Source organism: Bubalus kerabau, chromosome 5 (genome assembly GCF_029407905.1).
Source record: "Bubalus kerabau isolate K-KA32 ecotype Philippines breed swamp buffalo chromosome 5, PCC_UOA_SB_1v2, whole genome shotgun sequence".
NCBI classification, from domain to species: Eukaryota; Metazoa; Chordata; class Mammalia; order Artiodactyla; family Bovidae; genus Bubalus; species Bubalus kerabau.
The window spans coordinates 88,201,890-88,227,047 of NC_073628.1; the positions used below are offsets into that span (position 1 = coordinate 88,201,890).

Sequence of the window (25,158 nt, forward strand, 5' to 3'; positions counted from 1 at the left end):
TTCTCTTAAGTTTCTTTCTGACAAGACCCTCAGAATAGTTCAGGAACTAGCAGACTTTCTGTGAAGGCCAGATAGTACATATTTTAGGCATTGCTGCTCTTACAGTATCTTTTGCGACTCCTCAGTGCTGCTGTTGCAGGATGAAGGCAGCCAAGGGCAGTATGAACATGAGCATGTCTGGCTGTGTTCCAGTAAAACTTTAATTACAAAAACAAGCGGTAGACAAGATTTCGCCCCCAGGCCATATTTTGCTGACCCTTGGAGTAGCTCATAAAAGGTAGTAGTAATTCTCACGACAGTGTTTTACACTGTTTTCATTTAGATTGGCCACATTAAGGAAATTTGTATCCTGACACACTGAACAGGTTCTAAATGTGACCATCTTAACTTTCTTAAAAAGTAAATGATATGATAATCTTCACCTATTAAAGTCTGACATAGAATTGCTTTATTTATCAAGTATGAGTTCATTTAAAGCATAATTCTACATGTAGAAATAGAAGTTATATTAGTCTTTTATGAAATGCTGTTTGTGTGAAATGAAGTATGTGTGTTAGTTGCTCAGTCGCGCCCAACTCTTTGTGACCCCATGGACTGTAGTCCAGGCTCCTCTGTCCATGGAATTCTCCAGGCAAGAATACTGGAGTGGGTGGCCATTCCCTTCTCCAGGGCATCTTTCCAACCCAGGGATCGAACCCGGGTCTCCCACATTGCAGGCAGATTCTTTTACCATCTGAACCACCAGGGAATGAGGTATATGTCTACATATTACAGCACATGAGAGAAGCCACAGTTACCCCTCACTCGCACTCACTTGTTTTCAAACACCTGTGATTCTTAAATTATCTAATTACTTAACCAATTGTCTAAGTTATTTCAAGATGTTGCTATCATGTACCTCTGTATTATGAATGATCCCTAAGAAGTAACTATCTCAAGAAAGATTACTTTACATGATGACAGTGAAATATAGTGTGTATGTCTATATAACATCATTACAGTTTTTATATTATCTTCTCATTTCTTAACATGTTATTTATGAAACAAGCTATGCAATTCTATTTTTAGAAAAAATTATTATACTGTATCTATATCAGAGATGATCAACTTAGTGCCGAAATAGATCAGAGATGGATATAAATCAACACTATGATTGTCTTTAGCCTATAGCTTTTGTGGCCAGGAGTAGCAGAATTCAGCATCCCTGTATCTGATGTCTGCATGGCCAAATAATCCTATAATGTTTAAATGTCTTGAATCTGAATTTTTTAAAAAGAATTTAATTATATGATATGACAAAACTTATGTTATATGTTATTTCTGTTTTTACTTAGAAGTAATTAGCTCTTTCCTGCCTGATTGTCCGCGTCCCCCCACCCCCACTTTATATTTTATGAATCCTATTATGGGGATAAGGGGGAGGAATTCCTGGATTTAAGAAAAGAAGAATAATTTTGACATACTTAGTAATATATCCAAAATGCTTAAAGCTCAGAGAATTAGTCTAAAGAAACAAAGAAAAGAATGCTCACTTGATTGATAGCATTGAAAAGGAATGATATTATTGGGATGATTTTGGTCAGTATCTCCATTGATCATTTCTCATTAATCAACTCATCAGTACATTGACACTCATTTAATGAGTTTTGTTGCTCTGTCCTTTCTGATAATGAAATTAGACTAAATTTATTAACCTGCAATATGAATACCAGTCATGTAGTTAGCATATAAATAGGCCATAAACTACTAAACAATTCAGTGACCTCTCCTCTCTAAATTTATTTCTGTTTTAATATAGCCTTAATGTAAAGGTCTAAGTAAATGTGTAGCATTGGACAGGATCCATGGAATTTACACCAAGAAAAATGGATAACATAAAAAGTCAGACATTCAGAATTTATACAGGTATTATTTATATCCATATTGTTTCATGATAGAATGAGATCTTTAGGTACAGTTGTAGAAATTTAGAGCTGACCCATAATTTACAGCTAAGGTCACTGAAGACTGGAAACCTAGTAAGTGATTTACTCGAAGTAATGGACTAAATTGGTGACATAGTCAAGATTGTTGGATTCCATGAATCCTAGCTCCAGGTATAATGTTCTTTTTATTACACCAGTCAGCCTTTCTAGAAATGAAATGAACTTTAGGTGGGGGGATGTGTTGGATTAAGTCTAGGTGATCTTTGTAAATCTAAAATTTGAATAAAGCTGCCAAAAATAAGGAATGTTTTAAGTATATTGAAGACACGTCCCCTAACTCCCACTTCTAACTACGCTGGATTCCCTCTTTTATAAAAATGTTCAACCACTGTTGCTATGAATCCCTTCCACCTCTAACACTCAGATGGAGTATTGGGCTATATTCCTCAAGTGTAGGAAGTTCTTAAATGTAGTAACTCTGAAACCCCAGTCTAGGTGTGATCTCTGCTGTTGTATATTGTGAATTCTTTTTCCAGTTTAGGAAGATTCAAAGATTTCCTTTCGGCATTTTAATACACTGTCCTAATCCCATGATCATTAAGTTCATACGGGTCACAACATTTGGCACTTTGATGCCCATATACCTGAATATGCAGGGTGCAGGGGCGGAATTTCTCACTGTGTTCTTGGGCCTGAGGCAGTCTTGGTACTGATGTAGCTGTGCTAAAGTGGGATTGTAAGAGTGAATGCAGGGACTTGTTTGTGTTGCTACACTAGTTGTCAGAGCCCTTAGGAATTCTATTGTAATTCCTTTGCTTAATCACAAAATGTCAGCCATTTAAATAAAATGAGACCTAAAATACATATATGTGTGTGTGTGTATTTTACATAGCTAGATATTAGAATATATGATACATGAATTGTATATTAGACAGCTTTTAAAAACTTAGAAGTTAAAAACTTGTAAACTTTCTAATAGCAAGGGTTTAATTTTATTCTAGGCACCAGCAAGAGCAGAAAGAGCATAGTATTTTCTTGCTGTCATTTCTTGTTCACGAAGCACAGAGGAAAAAAGATTTCAAAACCTACCGAATCAAGATCCTCTGTCAAATAATTCTTGTCCAGTTCAACTCCATAAAAAATGTTGCCTTTTTAAAATGGAAACTCTGGGATGTATGTCTAATATATTTGTTTCCTCAAAGTATGAACTATTAGAGAACAAACAACCGTCTGATACAAATAGTAAGCAATACCTAGATTTTGAATGTATAATCTTTTCTTTCACACTTCTGTTTAACTTCATACATTGCTTTTGCCAGTGGGGTGTATCCATTAACTATCATCATAATGCCCTGACCTCAATCTTAGATGCTAAGACTGACAGTGGAGAGAAAACAGATGCATTTAGTGTTTATAATAGAGAGTACCTGAACAGGCAGTTGTGGTGTACATTTCCCTTTTTATGGTTTAAAAAAAAAGGAAGAAGGAAAGCATTCGATTTAGGAGAGAGAACCAAAGAAAGACCATTTGTAAACATTTTTATTCCTCCTTTACACAGTGGAAAGATTCCTAAAAATAATTTGACTTAAATCTTCTTACATTAATGTCATGTGCACTAAGGCAGTGATTTCCAGGTGTTTTTTGATATCTCTAAGCCATTGATCTGCTTTTGAAAGGTTTCCAGGTATCCTTCACCTTTGTGAATCGCAGGTTCACAATAAGAACTAATGGTTCTTATATTTAATGAAATCTTTGTTATGCATCTTCATAAAATTATTTATGTTCTTAACCAGACAGGATATTTAATTACCCCCGATATATCTCTATATAAGATTAGATTTGGGGATATAATTTTTTTAAGGTGATGCATTTCTGACTTTTTTTCATACTGATAGGAAATGACATGCTCAGCAAAATGACATTTCAGGATAGTGAGAGAAGAACAGTAATTGATGGAAGAAAGTGAACACCATTATAAAATAACTGGCTCAAAAATTGTAAAATATTTGTTGTTTATTGAAAAGAAATTGATGCATATTAAAAACTGTTTTTAATGAGGTCATTAGAGCTGATAAAAGTGTTTTATAGGGTTCCATTTCTGAACTTTGCTCTTTCCTTTAACATACAGTGTTGTCTAGGAGAACACATACCATGTTGATCAAGTATAAATCAGCCATTAAACTCTCCATGTTTAGTAAATGATCAGTACATTTGTTGATTAAGTTCTCCATTCAGTATCATTTAATTCTCAAAACAGTTGCATTGTGGATTGTACCTGTGTGTCATAGATCACACTGAGATGCATATATCAATAGCATACACGAGGTTACTTACACAGTGAGGGGTAGAACTTGAATTTACATTAAAGTTCTCTGACTTGATTCCATAGTCTTACCCACACTGCTCTCAACTGCCTCCTATACAGTATGCCACCTTGTCCCCATTATCGTGACCTTTACCCCATCTCTCAGTCCTCCTGTAGGCTGACCTTATTTCTGACTGTATCATTGTAATAAAGCCGATTAATAAAACAAAGGAATGATTAGCTGTCGTAGTTTGCCTGGAACTTCCCCAGTTATAGAACTTTTATTAAAAATTCTTCATCCTGGGAAACCTCCTCAGTTGTAGGCAAACTGAGAATTCTTGGTCACTTTCATCCTATTCCTGTTTTTCACTCAAATCCTACCCCTGAATCTCATTTCATTCCTCATCCCTCAACCCTTGGTATCTTGGAGATGAGATTAGCTAATTAGGTATGGATCAAGATTTTTAAAATATATGTACTTCTTGTTGTTAAAAACAGTATATATTCTGATATTCTGTATCTGTGCTTTTCAAGATAGTCTTGTCAAAATGTGGACAGTTAGCTCATTAGTGCATGCAGAGTTTTATTTTGCAGTGCATAGAAAGCATATTAAGTGAATTGGCGTGATATACACTAAACTACATATTTTATTCAATATTGTTATGTATTATTTGAAGTCTCTATAAGAATTCTTATGTATTATAAAAGATCTTTATAGCATTTTAAGGTTCTGTTTTTATATTGTAATGTATTTCTATGTTAGAACAATAAGCATATTTTTAAAAATTAAGAACAGAGCATATATTTAACACAGCAGACAGTCCATTATATACTTCTCTTTCTCATTTTGGCAAGATAGAAGTAGGAGGAAGAGGAGAGTGTTGTTTTCAAGAGAAAGGGAAAAGGGAGAAAATCAGAAGCATGAAGAAGAAAAGAAAAGAGGAAAGAGAAGTAGACAAATTCTTTTTTGACATTTTGATCAGTTTTACTATTTAGGACGTATTGCCATTTGTGCACATTGGGTTTGATTTTCAAGATTCAGTTAGTAGAGAATCAGTCTAGCTAAATTTAGATAAAATAAGAGAATATTCATTTTTAAAAGGTTTAACAATGTATTTAGGGTTCATTCAGCTCTCTGTAGACAAGTCAAACAGACTCACTTCCCTAAAGTCTATGCAGCGCGTGAAACATGTATTGAGCATTGAGTTCAGTTGGGCAGCATATTTAAGCTATACTATAAGTATAGTATACCAAGTATGCTATACTGAGCATAGCTTGCTTAACTGTATTTAGTTTCTGGTTTATAAGATACTGGATAATATATAACAGTATAACATCATCACATTTTATAAAATTGGTATCTATGTTCCTATATGGAGTTCTGTTTTGAATTTGATATTGACTTCAGAGTTTGAGTAGGCACTTTCATACATTATCATGTTAAGGAGTAGAATAATTACCTACTCCTCAAATAAGTTAATTATCATTCATCCTGCTAATATAATTTTTTCACATGTGTTTTTTTGTGAATGCATTTCTTATGTATTCCGTTAGGTATATGTACATGACTGAGCAGGGTTAGGGGCCCCATCGATACACATGACTATAAAGTTTCAACTCAGAACTCATGTGTATCTCTGTATGGTGATAATCATAACTTTAGGTTCAAATTGGAAGAATAAGATCAGTTATTGTTACTATTTTTAATTGCATTAGCTTTGCACAAGCTCTTTTCCCCCTTGCATTGCTTAATTTTTCACTTGAGGCTATTTGGTTATCTCTTTTAAGATTGTTGTTTTTGTATTAATAGGTTGAAAGAGGTTCCAACTTTAAAAGGGTTGATATTTCTTTATTACAAATAACTGCAAGAGAAGATATTGCCTTACCTTACACAATAAGATTTAGGTTTGATTTACAGCCACCACCAAAGAACCATTTCTGTAAATAAATATTTTATAATAGCAATAGACTCCCAAGAGAAATTGTTGAAAACCATCTGTACATATCTAGAAGAAGATACTTGTCTGTTTGAAATGGTTTAGATCAAACTTTATTTTAAAAAGGGAAAAAGAAGATTGATGTTTGCTTTCGAAAGTTAATTTAGGCTTTAGTTCTTAGGACTAAGACAGCAATGGCTTTTACTCCCATGGGTTTAAAAATCAGTTTATTATTGTAAAGTATTTGATAAAATGTTTCTTTTTACACATGAATTAGGCAGCTATAGGGTTTGTAAGTATCAAAAGTTCTTTTACTAATTATGTCCTCTTTCCAGAATATCTTACTCATCATTCAGTTATTTTTCAAAACAGTATTTTCCTATTTTTGAAGACTGTTTTCTTACTACGCAGTTGGAGAATTTGATGCTGGATAAAGATGGCCACATAAAAATCACAGATTTTGGACTTTGCAAAGAAGGGATCACTGATGCAGCCACCATGAAGACTTTCTGTGGTACACCGGAGTATCTGGCACCAGAGGTAGGCTGTGTTGCCATTTTCAGAAAAATAAAAATAACACTGATGTTTTGCAAAGTAAACCATTTAAGCATTTAAAAAAACTGCAATGTGTACTACTTTGACCTGGATTTCAACATGAATCAAATCTATTTTACTCCCACTTGTTTAACATGGTATTCTAGGGCAAAAATATATATAAATCAGCACAAAATACTGGTAACTACAATCAAATTAAGTCAGTTTTTACTTGTTGGCCATATGTGTTTTTTTTCTTTGTGCCTATTTTTATTAACTTATTAAAATTAAATATTTCAGTGACTTCAGCAAGAATGGTAACAGTTTTATAAATCATTTTGGATTTTTCTTAGAAACAAAGAAACAACGATAATTTGTGTTTGTAATTTTGTGGGTTTTCATTCTTAATTATTAGAAAGGATTTCACTGGAAAAGTTAGTAAAATGACAGTGGCTGCATTTTGGAAATCATGCTAAACAAAAACAAGCTTCAGCCAGTGCCCTCCCATGCTGAGGATTCCATAGTGATTCACTGATTTGTTTGTTCAACAAATATACGTTATTCATCTACTATATATTGAATATTTTTCTGGGTGTGTGGTTATAGAAACAAGACACAAAGGACCCTGCTCTCAGGGAACTCACTTCTGGTAGAGGGAGACAGAAAGAAAATAAATATATAGCATAATGTCATGCAGTGAATATGTGTCATGAAGGGAAGGAAGCTAGATAAAAGGAGGTTGTGGTGGCTGTGTTAGGTAGTGTTCTCATTATTATTACTGCAAAACAGACCACTGCAAACCCTAACCATGTCATGTGATCGAAGGTTCTGAGTCAGGATAGCAGGAATGGCCGCTCTGTGATACACAGGGCACGGCGGTGGGTGACTCTGTGGCTGGAGGCCGGAATCGAAACTCCCCACTTCAGGTGTCTGACAGTTGATGCTGACTGTCAACTGGTGCCTTACAGGGCTCTCAAAAGCCTCAGCTTCCCCATATGGCCTGGCTTCCTCATAACCTTGCGGCTTCAGAGTAGCCAGACTGTTTTGGCTTTGGGTTCTAAAATGTCCTAGGGAACAGTTAAGAAACTGCTTCAGGTTTTTTTTTTTTTTTTTTTAATGTAGCAAACAATGAAGAAATGTTTTATTAATTTTTAAAAAATTCCTCTTCATAGTGTATTTCTTAAACTCTATTATCATGTACCATAAAATTCAGCCTTCTCAGTGCCTAGTAGTGGCCTGTAGCATGTTCCGAGTTGTGCAGTGCAACCGCCACCACTATCTAATTCCAGAATATTTTCATCACTCCACCGAGGAAGCTCCATACACGTTAGCTCCTGCCTAACCTCCCCTCCTGCTAGACAACTGCTAATCTACTTTGTCACTAGGTGTGTCTATTCTAAATGTTTCATACAAATGGAATCATACAATACATGGCCTCTTGTGTCTGGCCTCTCAGTTTATTTTCAGGATTCATCCATGCTTTAGCATGTTTTTGGTACTTCATTCCTTTTTATGGCCAAAATAATATTCTGCTGTATGAATATAATACATTTTGTCTATCCATGCAGCAGCTGATGGACATTTGGATTGCTTTCAGGTTTTGGCCAATAATGCTGCTATAAACATTTCTCTGTGAATCCCCTTTTGTGACTTCGTGTCAGGAATTGCACATCACCTCTGCATATGCTAAAACATTCCTGAGCCTGCACGTGTTTAAGAGGGTAGTGACATAGATCCCACCTCTCCATGGCAAAAACATGTGACATGGGAGATACTGTTGCAGCCCTCTTTGGAAAATATAATCTTCTACAGATAGGATGTTCAGGGAAAGTGATGTTTAACCAGGGACCTGAATGCTAAGAGGCAACTATTGTAAAAATACAGGGGACGAGTTTTCCAAACACAGGGAGCAGCTAGTATAAAACCTGTGAGGCACAAGTTCAATTCTTCCCTCAGACTCCAACAAGGTTAGTGTCACCAGAGCAAAGGAGGGAGGCATTTATGTTTGATGGATGATGATAACTATTTATTGAACATGTATTATCTGCTGCATGCTATATATGTACATTGCAAATTTGGAATAACCTTTTGAGATAGCAAACCTGTTTTTTTTAAAGGTAAGGGAACTGAGGATCAGAATTTTTAATGTAATCTGTACACAGATAGGAGGTGGTAGAGATAGAAACAGGATTCTAACGAGGTTCGTCTTATAAAGCCTATTTTTACTTTTTTAATCGCATAACGTGGTAGCCAAAAAGAAAAAATCACTGTTTCAAGGCCACTATAGATGTAAGTAATTGCCATTTCTAAAAATAGATTCTTTGTAAATGCTCAGCAGGAAAAGTAATCAAAAGAATTAGGAAATGGAAATATATTCAGAATGATACTAGCATTCCTTATATGTATAGTAACTAATGCCAGTTTATTACTACAATAGCTCTTTTCAATAAGAGATTAAAATTACATTTCAATAATTTTAAGTTTTTGTAAATAAATGCTAGTAATTTGAAATATTAGCAGTATTTTTCATAGTAAATTTCCAAATATTATTTTATCAAGGTCTGCCAAAAGTAACATTTTTTTCTGTTATAAAATCTGGAGTTTAAAATTTTCCATTTTTGAGCTAACATGTATGGAGCTTCCTTGTTGGAGCTGAATTTGGTAAAAGTTTAGAATACTGTTTCTTGTTTATTCAAATACAAGATCACATTTTCTAGAATAGGATTATTTTTGTGAATGTCATGAAAAACAAAATCTTTGTTTCTCTGGAGTTCCAGTTGCCCCTGCTATACATTTGCCTTGGATGATGATATCCCATATTTAGAATGACAAAATTAGTTGTATCACAATTAGGGGAAATTATTTCTGTAGAAGATAAATACATCTCATTTCAGAAGCAGATGATCTCCTAAGAAACAAAGATACTGTTTTTATATGCAAATATCATCAACTGAAGAACAAAACCAGGAATTTAATCCAAGAAGAGTCCAGTTGTTTCTAAATTGAAAGTTTATAGTTCACAGGGAATTATCAATTTCTTCTTAAAGACAGGTAAACCCTTTCTGTATACCTTTTGAAAAAATATTGCAGAAGGGTTTAAAAGCAGTTTATATACCCGATGGCTGAGAGATGTCGGTTCATAATTAACATCTTGACCTTGTTTTCACAGGGGAGAGTGATCGTTGTGGTTACTATTTGAGGATGACAAAACGAGACAACTAAACTTCTCACGCAGTTTCAATTTTTATATTTTAAGCATTTGTGTCAAACTGCATTTTGTTAAATCAGGGTAACTGTTTTATATGCTTACTTTTAAAAACAAGAATTTAAGTTTTTTCTTCTGATCTCTGGTGTAGACCATTTCACTGAAGAACACTCATTCATTCATTAAAGAAATATTTGTTGAGTATTTAATAGGTGTTGTGCATTCTGTTAGGTACTGGGAATGCAAAGATCATAGAAATGTTTTTTGTCATCTGGTAGCCTGCTGTATTTACTAAGGTGATAGGATATGGAGAATAATCATTACTGTCCAAGAAAATAATTGCTTTACTAGAGTTATGTACAGTGAAAGGAAAGGTGGTTGGAGGGTCTGGTGGCAGTAAAGAGGGAGCAGACTAAGAGGAGGCTGGATGTGTAGATCAGGATCAGAATGGGAAAGTGTTTAGATTTGATCTCACAGACAAGGGAAAAGCACGTGAACTGAGAGCAAGGCAATATATGATCCAGATATGCATGGTCAGAATTAGAGAGGGATTGGCAAGAGCTTAAACTAGCCTCTTCCCTTCACTGCAGATGGTATCTCTCACTGTCTTTGAACCTTGACATTTCTGGTACATAGCATTATTGATGCCAGATTTTTCTTGGTAGTTTGTCAGTAGTAGCTGTTTATCAGACCTGGAGTATGTGCCTGAGTACTGCTTCTCTTTTGAAGGGCTCCTTGTTAGTCTATTACCTTCACATGGGAGACCTGTTTACACATTATGGAGACATCTTTCTGCAGCCTCTCATTCATCTAGCAGTGGCCATCCTTTACATTTTCAACTAGTATTGGAGGGGTTTTGTTTGCTTGTTTGTTCTGTTTTTTTTGGCCATGCCACAAGAGATGCAGGATCGTGGTTCCCTGACGAGGGATTGAACTTGTGCCCCTTACCGTAGAGTCTGGGAGTCCTAATCCCTGGGCCTCCAGGGGATTCCCTAAACTGTTTTAATTTGGTCAGAATGCTTTGCTACTTAAAGATGGTTGCAGGATATTTTAAAAAATACTTCAAAAATACTGTTAGAAATCAGTTCAAAACTGATGCATTAACTGTACTATATCTCAGACTTACACCTGATTTTTAAATGAACTGAGATTTCTTCTTAAAGACCACCAGGAAAAAAGAAATTATGATATAAAAATGCCATTTGTTAAAAAAAGGATATTTTTTAAAGTATTTTTTCTCTTCTTTTGATGAAGAACTGTGTACCTTTTTTATTAAAGGGGGAAAAAGTATCTTTTTAAAAAGATGTTGCAGAGATACAGTCCTAATGGGCATTAACTCTATGTTTAGTGTGCTGCATCTCTAAAGCTGCATTAGTATAGATAGTTTTAAAGTGGTTTTGCTCTTTTGTATTGGAAGGAAATAAATTTGACCTGCCATATATTATGGACTATGGTGTTTTGAGGGGGTTTTGTTTTCATCGTATCTACTATATTCTCATGCCTAGAAATATAAAGAAATTAGAAATCATATATAAAATCTTACTGTTAAATTTTATTATTTGATTTGGCTCTCATTGAATCCAAACCATCCTTTTATGCAGTGCTAATTATTTAGAGTCTCAGCTTTGCTCTTGAGTTAGCAGTACCTGATCAACTTTCCAACTGTAAAACAGTTTGAAAATCAAATGTAGCTTACATGCAAGACCCAACAAAATTAAAAGTGTTAAGTACGTTTTGGCAGTTCACTTTTATTATGCCCAGTCCTCAAATGTACCAGCAGATAATCATCTGAATGTTAGTTATTTTTCACATGCTTATGTGATCACACAAAAAGTACATGCTAAAAAGAAGCAGATGGTGACAGATGGGGAAGGTTGAATAAGGTGGTTTTGGAAACCTAGAGAAATGCACTTCTGTAATAGTGTAAAAATAAAAATTATTTGATAATCAAGTTAGAACTAACAAAAAGATTGCAAAAAATGACTTGATTGTTGGAAAATACATAGTATCTAGTTGTGGTTGCTATTCAGAAAAAAAATGTATATAATTTTATTTCATATGTGTAAAATGCTATGTTTTTCAGTGGCTGAAGATGCATTTTTAATGTATTTCTAGTTTTTGGAAACTCATTTTTAGAAAGTAGTCACTGCGTATCATTTTATTCACTTTTGAAGCCTACTAGCTTCAATATCTTTTATAATATGTATTTTGACAGTATCTGCAATAGATGAAAATATTTTGATAACTATTTTAATACAAAAACTTGCTTAAAGTCATTGCGATTCTTTATAGATAATAGCACAAATGAAAGGCCAAAAGTATACATTAACTTTCAGGAGGGTGGGGAGAATCGTGTTAATTAAAGGTGAAGATAGCTGGTAGCCTGGAGTATAGAGTACATAGGTGAAGTAGGTGGAACCAAACTTGATTTTAAGTGTACTAGATGGAATTTTGTTTATTTTAAATACAACAAAGAATATATGAAAAAGACATCATTTTATAGGCCTTATCAGTATTATCTTGAGGAGATCTTAAAAATGAATGAAATCAAAGTTTTTTATATATATATATATATTTGTACATTTCATCTGTAGATAAAAATAGTAGCACACATAACTACGTTTTGCTTACCCTTGGACAAAATTGTACTAGTTCTAACAGATGATGAAACTAAATCTTAAAACTTCTAAGCTTTTCATTTTGTAAAAATGAAAAGTTATTTTAGTAGCTTTTCCCAAGCTGTATACATACCTAATATTTTATTTCATTCTTAATGATGCATGTAGCACTTGTCCCCCTGAAGTATTTTTGAAAGCCTTCACATCTTGATGGTTCTAAACTGGTCTCATCACCAATACTAAGGGGGAAATTAAGTGGATGAGCACAGTGATTAGTTCAGACAGAAGTTGTCTGCTTTATTGTTAGAATTTGTATTTAAGAACGTCTGTCATGAGTTGGCTGTTTATACTGTTTCTGGATGATATTAAAAACCATCCCATTGTGCTGTACATTGGAAACTAACACAGTGTTGTAAGTCAGCCATAGTTCAATGAAAAACTGCGTAGTTAAAAAAATTCCCACTGGGTCCCCAATTTAGATATTGTTTAAATATAAACAAAAATGATATTTTTAGTTCAGTGTTAATGTCTCTCAACCTTTATAAGTACCAGCTTTTACTTCCCTAGACTTCTGTCAGGTTTTTTTTGAAGCTATTTTTCACCTAAAGTTCTTTTGAGTGCTATATAGTCTTTTGATTTTAACAATCAGAATATTTGCATTCAGTACTTTGGAATGATTCTGATTTAAGCACGGAGTGTAATTTTAAATTCTCTGAGACATAACATATACAAAACCAGCCCTAACTGGGAACACTAGTGATTGTCTATCGTGTTTTATAATGGCCATTTTTGCTTTGGTTACAAAGACCCAGTTTCTTAGAACCCCGTAATGTCCGTTGCTTCAGGATAAAAAGGAAGTATAGGAATCTCTGGGAAGATACCACTGTTGTATCCATTTAGCTTGGCCTGTTCTAGCCAGAGAATGCTTCTGGAAGTAGGAGATGAACTGCATGCAAGTACTTGTGTGTGCATGCTAGGAGGCAGCCATGAAGCTTACAGCATCTTAATTCAGAGCAAATGGCACAGTTTCAGTCCCTTTAGAATCATTAGAGCAGTTGAAAACTGGGTATAAAGTATATATTTATGAAGAAAATAGCAGTAAACCATGGAATTCATTTTTCTTGTGAAATATATGTAATAGTTCTGTAGCTGCAATACATTTTAGAATCTGAGTTAGAAGATTTATAGGTCATCTTTTAGCAACATTTCTGTGATAGGAATATTAAAGGATTTCTGTAGATTATATAGCATCTAACTGTGTGTTTATGTATAAAACACAATATCAGTTACCTGAAATATAAGGTTACCAGAGGAAAAAAAAAATTGAATTAGCGGTAAATTGGTTCATCCAAGTTCGCAGTTTACTTTCACAACATAGGTGTACAGACAGTTTGTTTAGATGTTTAATTTTTTCCCCCATCTGTTCTGTCAGGATTATTGATTGAGCAGTAAGCCACTCCAGGGCATACATAGCCTCCTCATAACTACTTGCCTTGAGTGCTTTGTGTGGCCTGGCAAACAAGCTGAGAAAGGTATTCCTTCAGCCTCTCAGTAAATCATAATTGGTAAAAGAATATTGAAATGAATATGCCTTCTGAAAGTACCCATTCATGAAATAAGTATTTACTTTGGGAACTTTAATTGATGGTATCATTTTAAAATGTAAAATTTATTATTTAATGTCATTCTTTGATATTAGTAACCATTCAAGAGCTGTTCATAGTGATTTTTTAAAACTTAGCTGGTTTTTGATAAATGAAAGTGTGTACTTCAAATGTTACCAAATATTAATCAGGTATTACCAGATCATTTAAAAGTAATTGATAACCTGCTGTGACTTCCTTGAATCTTGGATTTTATTATATTAGAAAGTGAAGCAATCTCTGGCTCCTAGTAGAAAAATTGAAACTACACCTTGTTTCCTAGAGCTTGGGCTCTGCTTGGGGTTTATTGATGTGACTTCTCAACATTTTTTAACATTTACATTCTTTTCGTGTTTCAATTCCCCACTTGTTCTTGATCTCTGGGCATTTGTGTTAAATGTTCTTGTAACATGAAGCTACATCTAGGGTTACAGAGGACAGTAAGTGTAGAAGGAAATACCAAATATCTTCCTTCATATTTTAACTTGATTGTAGTTTAAACATTAATGACATTGATTTCATGGAAAAGAACATTGTCTTTAGTTTGGTTCTTCAAGTAAGTCTTTCAGTGAATTATTCCTTTAGAAGCAGATTTTGATCTGCATATATATCCAGATTATATGATAAATTGCCTTGTAATGGAGTTTGAAATGTATGAACATTGTTGTACCTCTACATTACCATGTATCTTACTCTTTGGATCAGCCCTGGTGCTAACCATGAAGTAATTAGCCTTTTTGCTAGGAGGGGAAAAAATGATCAGAGGGAATCAGAAGGAACTGCAACTCTTGGGCTAAAGAATGTAAATTTTATATATTACTAGGCTGTGGGTGTTAATTTCAGTCAGGAGTTTCTACATTACTTCAAAGTATTATATTTTGATTTAGATGTAAGGAGAAAGGATATTGTATGAACAGTGGTAATATATTTTATAGTATATCCACATGTAGAATATTACAATCCTTTTTAGTTTTATTTTCTGTGTATTTCATCTTCCAGCTGTCTTAAGGTAGGAGTTGAACAGAAATCTCTCTTTTTAATTGATGACAAAGGCTTCCAGATAAAGAGGACTGGCTGAGTTGTTAGGGTATTTTCTCCTCAACATTGCCTAAGTTTTACATGTCACTGAGATAATGTGTTAGTTACATCACGTTTGTTCAGTACAGAGTAATGCAGCAAACAGTTCTAATTGTAGCATTATGGATGTATATTTCAATTAAAGCTTGTATGTTCAGAAGCAAAACCACTTATCTTGAGAATCAGTGTTCATTTTACGAAGCTAAATAAAATATACTTTATCAAACAGATTTTTTTACAATACAGTTTTATTTTTCAGTTGCTTATTTCTCTTCAAAAATAAAACCTTTTTTTATGTACTCACTTTCCCTTCTGGCTGCAAACCAGGTATTTAAACAAAAATAAAGGATTGCCAGTTTTGCCAGCTGGGGATGAGAACCCGGCTGGTGAAATGTGGGTTCGGGAGGCAGTTAATCCAGCTTTTATGCTTTTTATGGTTTTATGAAAAAAGAGGTTAAAAACCACATTTGGCTCTTTTTTGTGTGTACCACTGTTTTTTTGGTGTTGTAGGAGTGCAGTAAGAGGTTACTTAGACTTTAAAATTTTTGTTATTAGGTGAAATCCAGCATCTATTAGATAAAGGCCTACAGACAGCACATTCTGGTAATTGGCCATGGAATAGATTAAAAAATCACTGGTGTTTAAAAATTACATTACTATACAAATACAGTGTCTTGAAATAAAATATTGAAAGATCCAAATGATTAATTTCCACTGATTGAGGAACATACCTTGTAGAAAGGTAATCATATTTTTCCTGGTACAAACGGCAAGTGATGTTTCAGTTTGAACAGGTTGCTCGAGCACAGCATAACTGATACTTGCATATTGTTTCTTACTAAATATATTTTACATGTAATGTGTTTTGGGAAATAAATTTAAGGGCATATACCAGACAGATATCGAGTCCATGGTTTTTATTGTTTGTGTTTAATAGAAATTGTTGTGAGGTTCTAAAACTTTGGATGCTAAAGTTTATTACAACTCAATCAAACAATCTTTATATTCACTCTGTTGCCTACATATTTCCTTGCAAGAGTTTCAATGTGTAGGGTCTTCCAAAAAGTTTCATATATATTTTCATGATTGTCATGCCCTGGATGCTTCTTTAATACAATGCATCTGTTTACTCCTATCTGTCACTGATTTGTATTAGTTCTTCTCAGTGCAAGAAGGTGTTAGACACATTATGTTCTCTATAATCAACACAGTTTAGCTCCAAGTTGTTACTTACTGACCACCTTACTGGAACCAGAATGAAAAATTAAGTAGGCCTAAATGAAAATGTGTTAAGTATGCAGATAGTTTTCTTTTGATCCTTAGGGCACTCATATATTCATTTACTTTGCTTTGCTGTTCAGTGGCTAAGTTATGTCCGACACTTTGCGACCTGACCTTGTGGACTGCAGCATGCTAGGCTCCTCTGTTCTCCACTTAATTCATTTACTTAGAATTTTGCAGTAGGCTGCATAAAAGGTTGCAATACCTCTTTTTTTTCACCCCTTATATCTGGCTATATATTGAACATTTCACATATTTGATGTGATTTATATCTTTTGTAAGATTTATATCTTTTGTAAGATTCTTCATAGTTTAAATGTCAAGATCTCAGAATCACCTACTTAGGTTTTGAAAGTTATGATTCACTTTTCTGTAAAAATCTTATGTTTTATAAATAATGCTTAAAAGGTTAACATGTAAAAATTAATCTTTTACTGGTTTCACTTTTAGGTGTTAGAAGATAATGACTATGGCCGAGCTGTGGATTGGTGGGGCCTTGGGGTTGTCATGTATGAAATGATGTGCGGGAGATTACCTTTCTATAACCAGGATCATGAGAAACTTTTTGAACTAATTCTAATGGAAGATATTAAATTTCCTCGAACACTCTCTTCAGATGCAAAATCATTGCTTTCAGGCCTCTTGATAAAGGATCCAAATAAACGGTAAGCCACAAATAACACGCCCGTGAGTTACTGATGAATATGGTTAGAAATTGTGATATGGAAATTAATTCACATATAACTAACTCCAAGAAGCAATGTATTTGATGCAGACATCTTCCCACTGAGACTCTGACTTATTTTTAACTGCATAATATAGAACATTTAAAATTTTTTCTCAACTCTTCCCTAACTTGGAAATTTTATACAGATTTTACCAAATAAGGATTTTGAGAGTGTTACGAGCAAACAATTTCCTAATTTGCATGGTGCTTGCTATTGTGGGAATAGGAGGATCCCTTTTTTTCCCTTTCAATCTCTGGGCTTTATATTTCTGCTGATTTACATTATAAAACAGATAGAACTGTCTCTATACTTTCCTCCCACATTAACCTATGTTAATATATCTAGCTACTTTTTTTGTTTGTCGTTCGAAGATAATTCTTTTTCCTGCATGGCTGAAAGGACTAGTGGAAAAAATGTCTTTATACACTTTGTATTTCTATTTTTATAGATACAGCTATGACCTGAAAAATCCTATAGTTCTTTGCTTAATGAGCTATAGTATTCTTTGTTCATGTTTATATATTTATTTATACATACATTTTATAAGTCACACATGAAATGACTATTAATTATAAAATGTCTCTGAATCTATGTGTTTGTGTATACATGTAAACTCATTGTTCCATTAGATATATATATACACACGTACATAACCCTGTTTCTCTGAAAATCTCGCAGACCTTAAGTGTCTTAAGGGTAGACCATTTCATATATTTAATTTTTTGTAACACCTCACATAATTTTCATAATGTTCTGTTACTGGTTGATGCTCAGTGTGTATTTGTGACAGACTGAATTAATGAGTGAAGGAATAAGTGAATTCTAAAATGTGGGCTTTGTTTACCTTGGAGAAGCTTTCCATCACACATTTACAGCTTTTAAATTTGTGAGGAACATGATTTTCCCTTCGGCAGAAATAAGCAAACATAATAAAAGAGGTACCATCTTTTTGCTTAGTGAAGAGCCATTCAGAAATGTTTCTGAATCCTGTAACTGAGACCTTACCTTATATTTATAAAGTAATTTTATGTTCTTTGCCAGGACATTAGCACATCTCTTTATTTCCCTTGCTTTTTAGTAGCCTGTGGAGTAGAAAGGATAGATATAATTCTCATTTCTGTTTGACTGGGAGAAAATGAGGCCCAGGGAGGTTTAAGTGATTTATCCTAGTTCTCACAGAAAATTTGTGGAGAACAAGAATAGAGATCAAGTTTTTATGTACCTATTTGATATTTATCTTGTATCTTCTTTATAGTGCACCATGTTCTTGGTTTAGGTTTTAAAATGTATTCCATTTGATGTGATTGTTTCACAGCTATTGTAACAAGAGGTACTTGGCTATAGATAATCTTATAAATGGAGCTAGGATATCTATTTTATCTGCTTGAGTTTTGGGCCTAATATTTGCCTTAGGGTAGTGAATTTTTAACCCATCTTTTTCTGACTTCTCCTTCTGGTTTTCATGTCTCCTTTATTTTTTTATTGTCATTTCCCCACCGTCCACCCTCCCCCCACCCTCTGAGGACAGCCCATGGTAATTGTTGAATAAATGTGAGGGGAATTTCTAGAATGTTAGTTGCCTGGTATGTAGGACAACTCTTAAAGTTTTGTCTACCCAGAGGTTGATACTGTCTAAAGAGAAGATGTGCTATTTTAAACTGTTATTTCCTTTTTAAGGTACATACGTCAAGCCCCTCCACTGCTACATTAAAATATTAGGAATGCAAGGATAAATAAGATGAACAACCTCTGCTTTAGGGATTCATAGAATAACGTGGGGTACAAAACATATTCACAGATGCTCAGGCTAAACTACAGACAAATGCTATTGAAATTGTTAGCTATCTAGGGGATTGGAAACCTTGAGCTGGCCTATGAAGGGGTTGGAATTTGCAGTGATTTTCATGCAGAGAATTTTACATGTGAAGAACAGCTCGAATTACAGGTGAACATGGCATTTGAGAAGTTCATCAGCTGGAGCATAGAGTATGAGTTGGGTGACATTGGGAGATGATGCTCATGTGTTAGATTCTAAGGACCTTCTGCTTCTTAGAAAATATTTAATCTTTATTCAGAAGGAGATGAGAAGCCACTGAATGATTAATAGTAATGGATGGTATAATCAAATTTGTGTTATGAAAAGATAACTCAGGCAGCTTTGTCATGGATAGATTAGAACAGTGAGGGCCAGGGGCAAGTAGGCAGAGTAATGAAGAATACATTTGGAATTGTCCACATAAAGAGATGGAATCCATCCCCAAACAGTGGTAAATCGTGCTAAGTAGACTTTGTGAATGATTAAATAGAAATGATGAGAAAGTGGAAGGACTTTGGGATGCCTCTGAGGTTTCCAACTTGGATGACTAGTCTGGAGAATGGAGTTATTACTGACAGAGTGGGAGTACAGGCAAAGGAGGAGGCTTGATGGGGGTGGATGTTGATATTAGTTTTGCTGTACTGAGTCTGAGGTTTCTGTAGAAAGCCTAAATGTCAAGCAGGCAGCTGAAAAGAGTACCAGTGCTTACTAGAAACACAATAGCTGATTTCCTCCAGGTGTATAGCCAGGAATGGGATTGCTGGGTCATATGATAGTTCTGTTTTTTAGTTTTTTAAGGAACCTCCATACTCTTCATAGGGAACCTTCCAATTTACACGCCTTCCAACAGTGTAGGGGGGTTCCCTTTTCTCTACATCCTCTCCAGTATTTATTGTTTGTAGATTTTTTAATGATGGACATTCTGATCAGTGTGAGGTGGTACATCATTGCAGTTTTTGATTTGCATTTCTCTAATAATAAGTTATGTTGAGCATCCTTTCATCTGTTTGTTGGCCATCCGTATGTCTTTGGAGAGATGTCTGTTTAGGTCTTCTGCTAATTTTTTCACTGGGTTGGTTGGTTCATTGTTTGTTTTATTGAGCTGCATGAGTTGTTTGTATATTTTGGAGATTAATCCCTCGTCAGTTGCTTCATTTGCAAATATTTTCTCTGTTCTGAGGGTGTCTTTTTGTTTTGTTAATGGTTTCCTTTGCTGTGCAAAAGCTTTGAAGTTTAATTAAATCTCATTTGTTCATTTTTGTTTTTATTTTTATTATTCTAGAAGGTGGGTCAGAAAAGATCTTGCTGCAATTTATGTCAGAGAATGTTCTGCCTATGTTTTCCTCTAAGAGTTTTATAGTGTCTGTGCTTACATTTAGGTCTTTAATCCATTTTGAGTTTATTTTTGTGTATGGTGTTAGAGAGTGTTCTAATTTCCTTCTTTTACATGTAGCTGTCCAGTTGTCCTATTCAAGGTGAACTTATTTGCAAAACAAAAATAAAGACACAGATGTAGGGAACAAACTTATGGATACCAAGGCAGGGTAGGGAGGTGAGATGAATTGGGAGATTGGGAATGACATATATACAATAGTGTGTATAAAATGGATAACTGATGAGAACCTGCTGTATAGTACAGGGACCCCACTCAATGCTCTGTATGACCTAAATGAGAAAGAAATCAAAAAAGAGAAAACTAAGATCATGGCATCCGGTCCCATCACTTCTTGGCAAATACATGGGGAAACAGGGGAAACAGTGGAAACAGTGGCTGACTTGATTTCTCTGGGCTCCAAAATCACTGCAGATGTTGATTGCAGCCATGAAATTAAAAGACGCTTGCTCCTTGGAAGGAAAGTTATGACCAACCTAGACAGCATATTAAAAAGCAGAGACATAACTTTGTCAACAGAGGTCCGTCTAGTCAAGGCTATGGTTTTTCCAGTAGTCATGTATAGATGTGAGAGTTGGCCTAGAAAGAAAGCTGAGCACAGAAGAATCGATGCTTTTGAACTGTGGTGTTGGAGAATTCTCTTGAGAGTCCCTTGGACTGCAAGGAGATCCAACCAGTCCATCCTAAAGAAGATCAGTCCTGGGTGTTCATTGGAGGGACTGATGTTGAAGCTGAACTCCAGTACTTTGGCCACCTCATCGGAGAGCTGACTCATTTGAAAAGACCCTGATGCTGGGAAAAATTGAGGGCAGGAAGAGAAGGGGATGACAGAGGATGAGATGGTTGGATGGCATCACCGACACAATGGACATGGATTTGGGTGGACTCCGGGAGTAAGTGATGGACAGGGAGGCCTGCCGTACTGCGGTTTATGGGGTCGCAAAGAGTCAGACACTACTGAGCGACTGAACTGAACTGATATGTATATATCTATATAACTGATTGATTCTTCTGAACAGTAGAAACTAACACAACATTGCAAAGCAACTATACTCCACTAAAAATTAATTAAAAGAAACAGAAACACAAGAACTGAATATTTAGATTTGGGGTCTGTAAACATCTCATGACTGGAGCCATGACAATAGTGAACAGAGTAGAATATAAAAAGAAGACACCCTAGGACAGAGACTTGGGAAATGTCAAAAATTTAGGAGGTAGAAAGAAGAGAAAGAGCCAACAAAGGACCCTGAAAAGTCTTTGGAAACATAATCAAAGATAGTATACCTCTTTATTATTCCTATTCAATTATTTAAATACTGCTTCAGTTTTTCTGATACTCTTTACTGAATTGCTCTCAGTTCTGTCAAAGAGTCAGCTCTCAGTTTGCTTTTATTTCTTATTCTTCATTACTTTATGATTATTCTGTTAGTATGTCTCTTAACATCCTATGCAAATTTTGTAGGAACATCATAACCTCATGTTGCATTCAGTAACACAAGGAAACTGTAAATCCCATGTTGCTTCTAGTTATGAAGACTCCATAATGGCTGAGGATTTTAGATTGGCTTTCTGATATGGGAATTTGGTATTCTTAGACAAAAATATCTTAATGTAAATCATATTTTGATATTATTTTGGAGTCTTAAATTGTATATTAGGGAGTCATTGACATTGAAATTTTTGACAGTTTCACACTTTGAAGAAGCTTATGTTAAAGAATCTCTACCAACTTCTAAAATGGCAGTCTAAGATTATATTCTTAGTCTTTGTGTAGTATTCATGGCTGATACTTTAGTTATATATGTATTTGATAAATGTAGATTAAATGCTGGCTATGTCCAAAGCCAAATATTGCTTGAGAACTAAGGAGTGACATAAAAATGAATGACTGAAGCCGAATTAAAACCCTTTATTTCTAAAAATGATTATAGTTTTCCATTTTAACTGCTACTTCAGTCACTATCTTGTCTATATTTTAGATTGAAAACAGTATTGAACTAAATAATAAAAAAGAAAATATAATGAACTTCTGATTTTTCTCATACATACTACTTTGATGCATACTCTGAAATGTTAAATACTTCTTTCAGAAGCAAGTATTTTGGTGTTTCTGCTTTTCTGGCTTCCTAATCACAGGCTTAAAACACTTTTTGGATAATCCAGTACTGAACTCGCCCCTCAAATGAATTTGCATTCTACCAGGGGAGAGGCATACATAACTTGAAATAGAATAAAAAAGAATGAGGCCAGAAGTCCAGTGCTGAGTGTTACTAAATACAGAGTTGCCAGTCTGAGAGTCCCACATATGAACATAACTATTATGATCTGATCCAATCTGAAAGTTCCAGTCAGAGGGGTGATTTATTCTGTATGGATCTTAGGATAAAAGACCTGGATACTGGGAACCATAGGATCATCACTACAGATATTCAGAAATCCGCTAATTGTTTTGTTTTTCCATTCTGACAGTGGATCCTGGATTCTTCCTAGTGATGTATTCCTTATACCTAATAATAACCAGAATTCATTAAAATTGTAGAATTGCTTATTTTCTATGACATATTTGCTTTTCTTCCTAGCCAGTGGTGTGTTGAGAGTTGACAGGTACCAGCTTAGAATAGCCAGTTGTTAAATATTAAGAATTTTGTGAGCTGGTTGTTGAAAACAGCCATTATTAAAAATTAAATTATATAAACTTACAATTAAACCAGGAACATTAAAATCAAGGATAGAAAATACTCAAAACTCATCACTCTTCGATAATGTTGTTAAATTTTACTCTTCTCTGTACTTTTGAGGGTACTTATATATTTTGAGGTTGGAAATACTGTATAATGTTTTGCTTCTGCACATCTTCTATCGATAAATCTAATAATACATATATGCATTATATATTTATAATTTCCCAAGATAGCTGATGATTAAGCATTTACCAGCATGTATCATTCCTAACAATGAGTAAAATCAAATAGAACTTGCTCTATCAAATTCAGATTTAAAAATAGATTTCCTTTGTTTTATTTTCCTCCTTGTTTTCCTGTCCTTTCTTTATTTCTCTTTTTCCTCTTTTCCTCCCATCTTACTTCCTCCTCTGTTATTTTCTGTCTCTCTCATCCTTTCTTCATGTGACTAGTATGTACTGTATGAAATGGAGAAATCGAGACAACACCTGAATTTCAGATTGTGTCAGGTATCAGTTGAATAAGAGTACCTTCAAAGATGGGGTGAGGGTATTTTTAAATTTTTAATTTATATTAAAACTTGTATAGCAGATTCCATTGCAGTGATATTTCATATATTAACTTTCTCACTTCTCTGAAAATTCATTTGAAATATGAAAGCAATTTATTGGCTTCTGTTAGCAGTGCTCTCTAAATTATTTTTTCTAACCATTATGTAGTCTTTTCAGAATTTATGTTGACAAGGGTGCATTTTGACTAAAGTCATTCTAAAATAATTTTGGCTTGAGAATTGACAATAGCTATTATTTATTGTGCTAGGTACTTGTTATTTCTAAATACTTAACATTTAGAAATAACAAGTACCCTAACAGTAATCTTCCATGCTGGTATTATTATTCTCACTATACAGATGAGAAAACTGAGATTAAGTAATTTTTCATTGTCATACACTTGCTAAGTTCTAGAGCTGCTTGCCTAGTTCTGGTTTGTCTCCAAAACTTGTGCTTTTTTCTAATACCATACTGTCCCAAGGCAAATTCTTATTAATAGTGTATTAGGAAAACTAGATCTTACAACAAAAGCTTTTTATTTTTATGGCTATTTATCACAAGAACTATTTACACACAGAAAGTTACATTTCACAAAAGCTTTGTAGTTATGCATTCAGCTTATGCAAATGTTCTATAATCATTTAATTTTATTTCTGTTCTCACAGCCTTGGTGGAGGACCAGATGATGCAAAAGAAATTATGAGACACAGTTTCTTTTCTGGAGTAAACTGGCAAGATGTGTATGATAAAAAGGTCGGTTATCTTCATGATATTGTATTTTTACTCTATTATTTAATTGAATATTGAACTTCTTAGCACAAAACATTATTGAAAGTTTTTACATCTGAAATGAATTTTGAAATTTTATTCATTGTGATCAGTTTTCTCTTTATTATCACAATAATTTGCTAGTCTACTTCTCATCATTTCATTGATTCAGAAAAAATAAAGGCACCAATGTTATGTTATTCTTCAGGAAAACTAACAAAACAATCACAATTTTGAAACTTTGTCTCTATACCTTTCATTTTAAAGTGAATGTTTCATATTTATTTATACAGTTCCTTATTTTTGAAAGGAATTTAAAGCAGTTTAGTTTTAATATTTAACAAAATAATACATTTATTTGTCTTCTTTGGGCCTTCTCTTTTACTTGAAATAGAACTTCAAGACTTACAAGATGGATGCTACAAATCATATAATTTTATTTTTACTCTAATCTGTACTTGTTTCTAATACTGCAGTGTTTACTTAAGTTTAGGAATAGGAAATTATTGTGTCTTTTATCTTTTAAATTTTTAAAATTTTATTTTTACTACTTCAGATATTGTTAGTACAGTCAGTGATTTTGATATTTTGATTTTCAAATGGTCATATGAAAATTTTACTATGAAATTTTTATGTTATTCAGCATTTGCTTATAATTCTTACCTAGTCAGTTTATGTACTCAGTCCTTCCAT

The 25,158-nt window shown here is 34.1% G+C and overlaps 1 protein-coding gene across 13 annotated transcripts in view; it reads left to right on the forward strand.

The window, feature by feature from the left end:
* Positions 1-25,158, forward strand: part of AKT3 (AKT serine/threonine kinase 3) — a 284,036-nt gene that overhangs the window by 223,104 nt on the left and 35,774 nt on the right. For all 13 annotated transcript variants that reach the window (XM_055582156.1, XM_055582153.1, XM_055582155.1 and 10 more), the window contains 3 exons: positions 6,579-6,707; positions 16,976-17,190; positions 24,363-24,450. In XM_055582156.1, the coding sequence (XP_055438131.1) occupies positions 6,579-6,707; positions 16,976-17,190; positions 24,363-24,450 (432 nt within the window). The remainder of the gene's footprint in view (positions 1-6,578; positions 6,708-16,975; positions 17,191-24,362; positions 24,451-25,158) is intronic.